Source organism: Abrus precatorius, unplaced genomic scaffold (assembly GCF_003935025.1).
Source record: "Abrus precatorius isolate BTA unplaced genomic scaffold, Abrus_2018 Scaffold10, whole genome shotgun sequence".
NCBI classification, from domain to species: domain Eukaryota; kingdom Viridiplantae; phylum Streptophyta; class Magnoliopsida; order Fabales; family Fabaceae; genus Abrus; species Abrus precatorius.
Window position 1 is genome coordinate 30,284,683 of NW_020874292.1, and position 13,699 is coordinate 30,298,381.

General features: G+C 25.4%; 1 protein-coding gene across 1 annotated transcript; it reads left to right on the forward strand.

Moving 5' to 3' along the window:
• Positions 1-5,951: 5,951 nt before the first annotated feature.
• LOC113846019 (glucan endo-1,3-beta-glucosidase, basic isoform) lies at positions 5,952-8,302 on the forward strand. Its single transcript, XM_027473816.1, has 2 exons — positions 5,952-6,116; positions 7,102-8,302. The coding sequence occupies exons 1-2, from the start codon at positions 6,020-6,022 to the stop codon at positions 8,121-8,123; spliced, it is 1,119 nt and encodes a 372-aa protein (XP_027329617.1). The 5' UTR covers positions 5,952-6,019; the 3' UTR covers positions 8,124-8,302.
• Positions 8,303-13,699: the final 5,397 nt, after the last annotated feature.

Here is a 13,699-nt window from a genome sequence, read left to right on the forward strand (position 1 = left end):
AAAATTCATTTTAAAACTAAATTTCTTATAAATTACAAAGAGTGAGTTTAGATTTTAATACCCTAAACTTTCTTAGAAGAATGGAGGAGGTCCTAACATTTTGTTCTGTTTTTTTCTTTTAATGTTATTTTATTACCATAAGTTAGCATATGACCTTTTAGTTTATTAAGTTTGTTATATAGTTATTTGTCTCTCTGCATGTATGTATTAAGACTCAGTTTGATAAATTTGATTTCTTTATTTTGTTTTTCTAGCTATAATAAGGTATATCAAGAGAATTTTTCAACTTTTTTTTACTTTTTTGCCTTTTCATTCTTTTTTATATCTTTAACTTTCTTGTTATTTCTCATTTCATGTGGTTACAAAGTCATTTAACAAGATCATAGAGTCTAATTTGTTTAGGAGTTGTTTGGAAAAGAGAGTTTAAAAAAAAGAGAGAGGATGAGATAAATTTTGTATTTAAAATAAAAATATTTAAAAGTAATATTTATTTAAAATAAAATATATAAACTGATATAATAACAAAATTTAATATATTAATCATGCATTTATCATCTTAAGTGATATATAATTTATTTTAATTTAAAATTAAAAAATATATTCTTTCATCTCTTTACCTCCAAAATTTTCCTCTCAAACATATTCTTAAATTCTCATTTAACCAATCTACTTAAGAGAGATATAAAAAAAAATCAAATTTAATAAATAGAAAAATATGTGCACACATTGTTTCATTCTTAATCACATAAGGAAAAGAATGTACAATTTTATTTATTTTTCAAACAAAACTTCTTTGTTCATCAAATAAATGTTGTTACAAAGATGGATCCTTTCTTAAAGTTGACTCTGGCTATTATCAACAATTGCTAACATTGCTACAAAATCAACCGACTAAGGCTTCGTTGCCTACTCCTATTTCTACTGTTGATCGGAATTCAAAAGTTGATATGATCTTACTTGCCTCGTAGCATGCACTATGAATCATTTAGTTGCTTGTCATCCTCTGTAAAATAAGTATGCTATTTTGCCAAACAACTAAAAAAATTTAATTAGCCTCAGCTATTGCTATCATCCAATTATTCCCAGCCTTCATTTTGCACAAATATTTACATAACCTTCATTTCATGCCAATTTACTTTTTGTCAATGCCAATGTATTTTTATTTTTTTTACTGTTTAATTACTCTTACTTCTCACTCTTTTCTTGTCTAGGGACTTAATTAACTTAGTCAAGGAGAATTGGCAAGGTTAATCCTGTAAATGAACATTATTATTACCACAGTGGTCGACATACACTTGGATTATATTAATACTATAACTATATTTCATTCTACTTTTTACATTCTGTTGTTAATTCTTTTATTAAGAATTTGCATTAAAGGACCTCTGTAGGAGGATATGTGAAAAACTAAGTAACCACTTTTGTCATCACCATAGATCTCTTCCACGGAAACTATCATCATCTCAACTCTCCTCCATAATTCAGTCATAGCCATGTGGGCAAACATTCCACCCACGTCACCGGAATCTTCCCAAAGAACTAGTTGCGGGAAGAGGGTCATCGTTGGTATGAGAGACAACGATAACAAACTAAGGGAGTGGGCGGCGCACGAATCCTGCCTCAATTTTTTTATTCTTTTTGTATTACAATATTCTAGTGATGTAAGGTTCTTTTAATCTTGAATAGTTTCTGTATTTAGATTTATTTTATATACAACCTTCTTGAGGTCCCCAGAGCAAATAAATATAACATTATAAAATTAAGAATTTATATTTTACATAGATTATGATTGAACACTTGTTATTATAGTGTTAGATCAACTTGGAAATTTTGAAATTTTCTCTTAAATTTTAAAGTATGGCAACAAAAAAAGCACCAATTAATAATAAGACGGGTAGGGACTTAAGAATCACTAGCGGTTGCATAATTTATTTGCAAGCAGCAAAAAATAATTTGAGTTTATGTATTATAAACCATTGGTGATTGAAGTTGATATGGGTTGTTGCCAACCTAGTGGGTCGTGCCGAGAAAATTGAAAATTGAAAATTGTTGTCTACATCTCCTTTCTTGTGGACTCTTCTCTATACTAAGAGACGTCATTGTGTTCAGCGAAGCCACCCTCTTTAGGTTTGCTATATCTTTATCTTAGAAGATGGGTACGTAGCAAGAACCAGTCCACTTACTATCCACACCATAAATAGTTCCAATCAATGACATCAGCCACTTGATAATGTTCAGTTCCGCTCTCTTTAATTTCTGAGCTTAATCTTAATGTTTAGTTTTTGGAAATTACAATAATATATATAAAAGAAAAAATTATAATCTTGCATATAATTGTAGTACTGAAATATTTATTTGTGAATTACTCAAACTCTAATTATAGATGTTAGACAGCAAATAAGGTTGATTATAAAACTATTTTTTACTCCTAAATTAATTACTCGCAAACCAATTCTTAAACTTCAAATTACGGTTGAATATTAATATTATTTTAAAAAATTTATTAATTATTTGATAAATGATATTAGAATAAAAAATTTAAAAAAACTTTCATCTTATTAGTATGATTCCCTTTTTTTATTTAGTAATTGTATTATATTCATTTAGTTAATTTTTTCCTCTGTTCTTAATTGTAATTTATATTCATATACACATCTAATTTATGAAACATTGCACATAATAAGAACTTATGTATGATGTAATTTTATTAAAAATTATAGCATTTAATTATATTAATATATTTAAATTTTATAATTTTTAATAAAAATTATTATATATGTGTAAATTTTTATTGTAAAAATATTATACTGATTAGCAAAAACTCATATATATATATATAGTACCTGTTGCACTTATTAAATGTTGTAAGTGTACTTTTTTTTTTCTAAACTCCAATGTTTTCATAAATATTTCAAAAAGTTATACAAGTAAAAATTATCATCATAAATACAAATTCCACTCAATGCCATGTGCAATGCTACAATGGCAAGAACCAGTGACTGGGTTTTGTATATATCAGATTTTCCTTGGTTATCAATTATCATGGTTGACTTATGACAGCCTAACAGAAGTGCAATAGATGATAATGATCGGGCAGCCACCAGCCCTAATTATCTTCAAGTCCGTAAGGCAAATTATTCAACCATATACTATTTGTGTACGTATTGTAATTTCTTCTATTAAAGATTTAGTTAACTTTAAGTTGAGTTACGTATTCAAAAATAATCTTTTTTCAGTAAAATATACATTTATTATATTAAAATTATAAAGTATAACAAATATTTTTAAATAAAAATATAATATTTTTTAAGTTTTTAAAATTAATTTAAAGAATTTATGTTAAAATTTTCTTAATATTAATAACAATTTGGAATGCTGAATTCATTACAAATCTTGAATTTGAATAGATTAAAATAAATATAGTGTTTCCTCTTGAAGCTGCCGATTTCTCTTGAACTGCGGCAATCGATCATTGCATATTATAATGAAGGAAACGTCAGCTCATTAAGCTAATAATATAAGAAATATGAATTTAACTTGTCGAAAAATTTAAAAAAAAATCTTAGAAAATAAAGTAAAAGTTAAAATTATTTAATAAAATAAAGATTGAAAAGTAAATAATTACATAATTTATCATATATGTATAGATTAAATCTCTAACTTATTTAGGAGAGAAAAGTTTATTTTCATATAAGAAGAATACGGGAGTGAAAAAAGTAGTATGTATTATCTTAATAATTGATTAATTTTCTTAATTTACGAGATGCGTGTATACAATGCCATTGATTACGCCGTATTATTTGAAGTGTTGCATTTTGAAAGATGTCATATAATTGGAAAGAAATATTTTATTTATTTATTTATTTAAAATGTGTGTACTGATTATTAGTTTGTCTTTCACATGTTCAATATTTTCTAGTCCAAACATGCCGTGTAGCAGCCGATAGCATCATTATTCATTGAGAAAAGCCAATTGCATTTTTAACGGTTGCACTGAGAGCTAGTTGATTAGTAACATCAATCTTTATTTTTATTTTTTTCCTTTTAGTGGGGTACATGATACGTGATATCATTTATATGTATGTTCATGGAAATATTTTTTTCAGAAAAGCCAAACTCTAAAAACATTAATTCTTTTAGTAATGTGGGCCCTTTCTGCAAGCTAGTTGAAAGGAAAAGGCTTTAGATTATGTTCAAATTGTTAAATATACCTTTTCTAATCTCTCTGTGTACAGCACCTTCTTGATAGACTCTTCTAATTAAGTGCATTTACAATGAGTTGACTAGTCTAAATACATCTTCATATCAATATTTCATCATAGTACGTTGTATCTCTTTTATTTTTATTTTATTCTTTTGGAATTTTTTGTTGTTTTGTTGCATCAATCATAAAAATAAAATAAGCCTGCTTGGACTGCTTTTTGTACAAGTGGAGGTTATACCAATAATATTTCAAATATTATTTAAAATAATAATAATAATAATAATAATAATAATTTTGAGAATACAATATACGCTATTTATAGTAATTGATATTAAATGCATTAGTATCATTCAACATGTGATATTAAATGCATTAGTAATATCAATCTTTAATTTATTTATTTTTACTTTAATCCAATGCTTTTTCAAATCTAATATATATCTAATATTTTTACACAAAAAAGGTTTTTCACCAACAACTGACTTGCTAAATGACATCATCAGATTCATTTGTTTCCAAAAATTGTTTCTATCATATATTTTAAAATTATTTACTATTTTTTTATTTGTAAAAAATTATATAATTATCCATCAATCAAATGAACTTATACTTGATCGAGCGTAATCAAATTGATGATATAATTTTAGAAAAGAAAGCAAAAATATTAAAAATATAACGATTTAAAAATGATTAATCTAATGAAATGATTCAAAAGATATGACCAAGCATTCAGTTGACTCATCTGATCTATTATTATAATAAAAAAATTTATTTATATCTTTAAGTCTCATGTAATTATCACACTTCTTTTTTCTTCAAAAATAAGCTTATAAGATAAGTTATTTCTATCATACCTTTAAATTTTTCAAATTTATAAAATAATTAATTGAATTTATTAATTAATATGAATTCTAATTTATTTTAATATTGGCTAAAGAAATTTTTGGTAAATTCTGAAAGAACATATTAATCCAAACATGTTTCTCTTTGTAAAAAAAAACATTATTAAAACCTGTCAAATTATAATCAGTACCAATCAATTTAAGAATTTAACTCTTTAAATTTTAATACTTTTATGCTAAAATATATCCAAAATTGGCCAAATTCAAACTAGTTATCTGTTGAACAAAGTTGTCATTAGTTTATAATACTAATGAATAAAAAGACAAAATTAAGATTGCAATTGTTTAGATTAAATCAAATTGATTAAAAAACTAGTATCATGAATGAATTTAAATTAATAATATAAATAACTTAGATAATAAAAGGCAAAACCGCACACTTATAAAAGTCACACATTTATAAAAGATAATAATTTTTATAATATAATCTGTTTTATCATGATATATAAGAAAAAATCATCAAAAGTTGATTTATCGATTTAATTATTAATTTTTATAATATTATCATAATAACCATGTATATGAAAATTTATATAATTTAAATATTAATAAATATGCAATCTAATAATAACTATTTAATGGCTTATATATTTTACATAACTTGTCATACGAGAGAGAGAGAGATAGCTTTTCCAAATCTAACTTAGATGAGAAAAGTGGCAAAAGACCAAGACTTTTCATGGGAAACAGGTATTGGAAGATAAGCATTGATTATTAGGTTGGTAAACATAGACATCAGCATATTTTATTAATTACAAGTGAAATGTGAGGAAAGACATGGTCAATGAACTGTATGTATACACATTTATTTGTAGTATATAAGGGTCCCAAGAGAAAGTGTGATCAATTCTGTGCCTAATAGGGCTATCAATATTTAGCTCAATTGTTTTTCTGGTGAATCATTATCTGCACCATGCTGCTGTCTTCGCTCTTCACGAGAGCCCAGAGGTTCTCTTTGCCTGCTCTTCTGCTTCTATTGGAACTATTCACTATAAACCTTCGCACCGCAGGTCCATCTCTCTTTTTGCTAACATATGTATCCATTTCATTTGGCATAATCATAACTGGTTTCTTAATTTCAGCCTTTTTAAATGAAAAAGTTATTTAATTTTGAAAAAGAAAATTATTGTAAGAAAGTATTTTGAATTGCTTCCCACACAAAATTAAAAATTGAAACTTTATTTCAAAACAAAAGTGTACTTTAAATTGTAAATAAATAAATTCAACTTTTGCAACTTAAATCACTCTTTAATACACCTTTAAAATTATTTTTTTATAAAAACTTAAATAAACGGGCTTATAATTTTTGTATGAGTAATTTAAAAATAATAAGCAATTTTTGCATAACAAAAAGTGTGATCCGATCTAAGATCAAAGTGCGAGATTTTAAGTTTCAATAGTTTAATAATTTAAACCAATATAACCCTCTCACTTATATATTATCCAAAAAGCTTTTGTCTAAATTATGATTTGTGTTCAACTATTTACCACTTGTACTTTAAGTTTGAAACTCTGTCACATCCTTAGGTCTTGTTCTCTTTTTTTATTGACTAGACTTGTACTCCTTTTTTGGAGTGTTTAGATGTCATACATGGATTTATTTTTTTTTAGCTTTTTCTATTTTTCTTAAGGCATGACACTTCTTTATTTTAGATTTTTTTGGTCATATTTTTTGTGTACTTACTTCAAGTAGGTTGAAGGTTGAAGGTTGAAGTTTGAGTGGTCTTTAATTTATTTTTTTTTAAAAAGTTTGAATAGTATATTTGTCAAAACAAAACGTTTGACAATTTTAAAATTTATTATTTTATTTCTATATCTTTTAATTTATTACCAACTCACTGCCGTAAAACTTTATTATCTAATATTATCAAATAATTTCTTTGGTGCATGTAAAACCCACACATATACATGGCTTACTATGCGTCAATCGCAATAACATGTAATTAGTTAAAGCACTAACCATTTCGACATATTCAATCATTTTTTGGCAAGCAGATGCTCAAATTGGTGTTTGTTATGGTATGATGGGCAACAATCTACCACCAGCAAACGAAGTTATAGATCTTTATAGATCAAACAACATCAGGAGAATGAGACTCTATGATCCAAATCAAGGTGCTCTACAAGCACTTAGAAATTCTGGCATCGAACTAGTGCTTGGAGTGCCCAACTCCGACCTTCAAGGCCTTGCCACCAACGCTGACAATGCACGCCAATGGGTACAAAGGAATGTGTTGAATTTTTGGCCTAGTGTCAAAATCAAGTATATAGCTGTTGGCAACGAAGTGAATCCCGTTGGAGGCTCTTCTTGGCTTGCCCAATATGTTCTACCCGCTGTCCAAAACATATACCAAGCTATAAGAGCTCAAGGCCTTCATGACCAAATCAAGGTCTCAACCGCTATTGACATGACCCTAATAGGAAACTCCTACCCCCCATCACAAGGTTCCTTTAGGAATGATGTGAGGTCATACATTGACCCCATAATTGGATACTTGTTATATGCTAATGCACCTTTATTAGTAAATGTCTACCCTTATTTTAGTTACACGGGTAACCCTCGTGATATATCACTTCCCTATGCTCTTTTCACCTCTCCAAATGTTGTGGTGTGGGATGGTCAATATGGGTACCAAAATTTGTTTGATGCTATGTTGGATGCGGTGCATGCAGCTATTGATAACACTGGAATTGGGTATGTTGAAGTTGTTGTGTCCGAGAGTGGGTGGCCCTCGGAGGGAGATTTTGCCGCTACTTATGATAATGCACGTGTGTACTTAGATAACTTGATTCGTCGTGCTGGAAGGGGTACCCCAAGAAGGCCTTCTAAGCCAACGGAGACTTATTTGTTTGCTATGTTTGATGAGAATCAGAAGAACCCAGAGATAGAGAAACATTTTGGACTCTTCTCTCCCAATAAACAAAAGAAGTACCCATTTGGGTTTGGTGGGAAAAGGAACATTGAAGTTGTTGATGATTACATCAATGCAACAGTTTCCCTTAAGAGTGACATGTGATGTTGGAATCCTAATCTTAGTCCTAAAAGTCTACGTTGTTTCATCCACAAAATAATTGAAAATGTGATGTTAATTTGTCTGGTTTATTATCCTTTCTTTTTTGGATAATGCTATACAATGAGACACTTGACTACTTATCTTAGTTATCTAAATTTTGTTTTACTAATTAATAAGTGTTTCGTATATTTTATGGGTAAAAATATTGATATATATATATATATATATTCATAATCGATAACGATAAAAATTATATTTTATTATACAAAAATAAATTAAATAAATAACACATTTGAAATTGATGAAGAAATTATACAAAATAAACCATTTAAATTCAGATATGTTATTATTAATTGGATATAATTTATCAAAATTTAAAATTAAATTCAATTTTAAATTGACTATATTTTAGTAATTGTATCTATTCAATTTAATATAGAGTGTTGAGATTTAAATTTTAAATTACGATTACCTAAATTTAAGAAATATTATTTGAAACGAATAAAAAGTATAAATTTTTGTATTAAAGTTTAAAATTCATATACTATCAATATAAATACTTGTATGTTTTAACTAATTAAAAAATCTCAAATGTGAATTTTAAAATAATTATTACAACTTTTACTTATCTGACAATTCATGATAAATTGAATGATAGTGTAAATTTTTTTAAACTATCAATTTGTTTTAATTAAATACACAAAAATAAATACCAAGAAAATAAATATTGAAAATTAAAACTATATAAATTTAAAATTATATAAACTTTTACCTAATATTATAAAATTATTCATGAATATCTATTTTTACACTTATAAAAATTATCTTATATTTTTCTATTTTTTTAATTTAAAATTTATTTTTAAGATTCTTATCTAACTTATATTTTAAATATTTATTAAATTTTTATCATTTTTATATATAATATTTATAGTTATAAAATTAAATCAAAATAAATTTAAATAAAAGCTATTATTGAAAATGATTTCATCATATATATATAATTATTTATAAAATTATAAAATTTTTAATTATTAAATTATATGTATATTTATTTTAAAATAAAATATATGTGCATTGCACAAGCCATTAAAGTAGTTAAAAAATTTATTAAATACAAGATAAAAGGATTTAAAATTATTCTAATTAAAAAATAAAACATTTCCATTTATTACTTTAATACTTTATCTTTAAATAAAATAATTTTCTCAGACAAATAAACTTCGACGAATGTTAAATAATGTTCTTAAAAAAATAAAAAATGAAAGACTTTTGTTAAAAAAAATATTAATAATAAACCGCTCTCATTTTTTAAACACAATTCAACGATTTATTTTAAAAATCACTTTAAATTTTTTTAACCAGAGTCCTTAGGATCAAATCCCTGCCCTTTTCTTTTTTGGTTCTACAAACTTTTCTTTTTAAAAGTTTTCGATTCTAAGCCCAAGCTTGTCAAGTTGTAGCTTTCTGAAGGAAAAGGCCATGCAATAAAATGTTGGATATTTTACAAAAGAAAATTTTGATTGGCCCATTTTAGCCTGCAGTTGTGTTGGACGAACATTTTGTTTTTTGGTTCTATAAAGCAATAGCATGAAAACATACGATGTGTCAAGCTTTTCGTATAAAACAATTCTACTCCAATATTATAGAGCTTAATTTTAATTCATTGTTAGCATTTTTTTTGGCTGTATTTTCATGTACTTCTGTGTTTATATTTATATTTTATTTAATGAGTAATATATTAAAATATGTATGATATGTTAAATTATTTAAATTATATAATGCCATAAAAAAAAGTCTATGATAAAATGAATTGGCAATATTTGAACAACATTTTGAAGGAGTTTGACTTTCTATCTCTCTCAGTCAAGTTTATTGTATTGTGTTTTTTCTATTAATTTAACTATCTTCTAAAATTCTAATAGATTCCTTAATTTTAGTCTTGTCGTAATGTCAAAAATCAATACTAAGTACTATTTGTCTCTTATAAGCTTTCAAAAGTACTTTCCTCTACATTTTACTCTCTTTATATAAGATGGTGAGTTTCTATTTACAAAAACGACTTTAAGGTTAATAATTAATAATTTTTGCCTAACATAACTAGTGGTATAAATGATTTTCCTAAGAAATTATTGGTATCTTACGGAGCATGGAGGTTTGCATATAAGTTGTGGTTGTTTTGGCCATGTAATAATGATTATAAGGAAATCAACCACAAAATACAGAAGAGATAATGGTGTTAGTGAAAAAAGAAAAAAAGAACTCATACATACATGTGATAAAGAATGAAACAATGCTAGAAAGCAATAATCGAGGTAAAGAGGAGAACTTTTCACAATATGCTTGCAAAGAGAGTGATGGACTATAATGGCGAACAATAAACAATAAATGAATAAACTAAACAGATGACAACAAATCTAAAATTTTACAACGAGGAAAGTTATTTTAATTATTGAAAAAATATTTTTCATTAGTACTTATCTAAATCATAATTTGTCCTTTTTATTTTATGGCCAATAACTTCTTTTACAATTTTTAAAATTATTTCAAATTTTGGTTTGTCCATACTACGTTACATCATTTGATAAATATAGAGAAAGATGTGCATACCTTAGTCCATAAATTTCTTTTCATATCTCTCAACTTTGCCCTTGACAAGCTCACACATGCCAAGATGTCCATAACTCCAATATTTGTTTAGTAGAAGTTTAGTTACTATTTCAAACCTTTCAAAATTTGTTCTTCTCTTCCAATGCCCCATCCATCTTGGACTATAAGTGACAAAGCACCATTGATGGAGTTATGATTTAATTATGAAGAAAACCCTATTTCTTTCATTTTCACACTTTTGCCTTTGCTTAGGTCCTTCTTTTATTTTTTATGACATTCAATCCACTATCTTAACATCTTCTCAAGGATCATTTTTTTATTTGGTGCCACCAACCACAGTAAGTATGAGAAAAGGCCATATTACTATTGATGGTCCAACAATAACAAATCAATGATTTGTAACCAGCATTCCACTATTGTAAATGCATTGGACCTAGTTATTCTCTATTAATTAATGCTTGCATATGGATTTGTTCCTAAAGTCTCTCAACAAGATTAATGTGAATTATCAATTCTCTTTTTCATAAGCATAAATAAGTCCATTTTAGAGGAGCATAAATTCATCAAAAGATGAATGTTTTAGTACTTTAGGCTCTTTCTTTATAAGAATTTACAGGTATTGAATTTTCTAGTTCTTCTGTTGCCCGTAAGTTCTTCTCACCAAAGTCTTTACGAGGTATCGAGTCATTACAAATTTAACTAAGGTTCAATGCTTATTAGCCATCAATTTTATCAGTTAACTCATTTTAGCAAACAGAGTTAATCTTTTATATATCACGAATTGAAAAGTGAAAATATTTGAACACTTTTTTTTTTTGTTAGATACAAATTGCGGTGGAGATGTTTTGCTTTAAATTAACATATTTTAATTTTTAGATGAGATTGAGAGATAATATTTACGTGGTTGCATGGTTGTGTTAGTTTATTATTAGACATGCACTTAATTTTCATTTTTAACTGATAAGTTTATTTTGTGTTTTGACAGGAGTTTTAACTTTTAGAGAGACCAGTCAAGAAAATAATGATGTGTATAGAACTTTTAAAACCCATTAATTGAGATGGTTTCAAGAATTATTAGAGTATATAAAGGTTGATTTTTTAAAACTAGTGTAAGATGTTTTTGTCCATGAAAACTAAATAAAGAATTGTTAATACTTTTGTTGTTTTAATTCTAAGAATAAGACAATAATTTATCTAGGTTTTGTTTGAGAGTTCAAAAGAAAAAAAAAATATTTAAAAGTAAATGGGGGCAAGAAAACAAAAGTTAATATAAAACTCCTTAAAATAAGAAAACTTGTAAAACATATGAGATTAATTAACTTCTAAAATAATTTAAGTTTTTTTATTAATTAATCTCGTCATAGAGGGCGGTATGTTAATTAATCTATTGATAATATAAATAACTAATGATATAAGAAGTGTAATTAGAATTTATTAGATGACGTACGTCTAAAGTAAAAGTTAAACGTGAATGACTTTGTCAAGCATAATAAAGTAACAAGGAGCATAAAAAAGAAAATTTGTGAAAGCTTAGTTAGAAATGAACATTAGAGATTAAAATTTAGATAAAGTAGAAATGAAGATGAACTTTAAACTACTAATTCATTTAGTAAGGTCAAATATTGTCAAGGGCCACAAGCTTAACTAATGATTTTTGAAATAAATATGTTGATTTAGAATTATTTGTGTTTCACATGTGAAGAAAAGCTCACATTCTTGCAAATTTGGATAATCATAAGCCTTGAGACTGAGAATTGTAAATATTTTAATTCTCAGTACTCTTTGCAGTTTATTCTTTCTTTAATAAGGATGCTTACAGGGTTAGTTTTTACCATTTGTTGGACTAAAGAAGGAGTATAATTTATATATAAAATTGATTTTTTATTTAAATTATCAAATGGATTTTTTAAAATTTATTTTATATAATTATTTAAACTTGATTACTTCATTTAGTCTATTTTTATTTACTTTTCGTTTTCTTATGCACATGTTTTGTGACTTTTTATATTTACAATTTTAAAAATTTATTTTTTATTTCATATTTTAAAAGAATTTTAATATATTGTCACATTATTAATAATATATTTATATAAGATTCATTAAATGTTAGTTGTGATTTATTTATAAATTCTATTATCTGTTAAAGAAAGTTTGTTTATTTAAATATTTTAAAATTTTTTTAGTTTATTGTTTTCAATAATTAATATATTTAAATATAAAAAAAATGCTTTTAGCATGTCTAATTTCCATTTAAAAACTCGTAATTTAAATTAAACATGCTAAAAGCATTTTTTTTCTCTTTAAATGGAAATATTTCTTACGTATATGCATGATAAGCGAAACCACCCGTAAGATATCGCGTTGTATAATTTAAAAATTTGAAGTTCAAATTGTGTATTACAAAATAGAGGATAAAATTTTCTTATTTAATCTTTTACATGTCATATAATTTACTCGTAATTTGTTATTATTTTTTAAAATTAGTCATTATATTTTTATAAGTTTAATTTTAATATGTTTTTATTGTAATTTTTTATATTATCAAGCAATTATAGAATATATTAAGTATAAATTTTTATGTTAGTTATTATAAAATTAATAATTTTTTGTTAACACGATGTTTTATTGAGTTTAATATTAATTTATTTAAATCAAAATTTATCTTTGTATTATTATAATTTATTTATTTAATTAATTAAAGTGATAATTACCTTAAATTTATGAATATACAAATATATTCTAGTATATCTTAATAAATGTTAATTTTTCCTCCTTTCAGAAATAACATACGTTTTGTTGTTTTTTTATGAAATTAAAGAAAAGAAGGAATATATTTAATTTTTATTCAATAATATAAAAAATAATAACATCTTTATTATATATATAATTTGTTTTCATCTCCGCACTTAGTATAGAAAAACAGAAAATCACATTATTTTATTACTTCATTCAAAATCTCATTATTTTGA

Excerpts from the sequence above, each read along its gene's own strand:
- LOC113846019 (XM_027473816.1), top strand. The coding sequence starts at position 6,020 with ATGCTGCTGTCTTCGCTCTTCACGAGAGCCCAGAGGTTCTCTTTGCCT. Across the intron at positions 6,117-7,101 it reads TATAAACCTTCGCACCGCAG|ATGCTCAAATTGGTGTTTGT; the intron begins GTCCATCTCTCT and ends TTTGGCAAGCAG.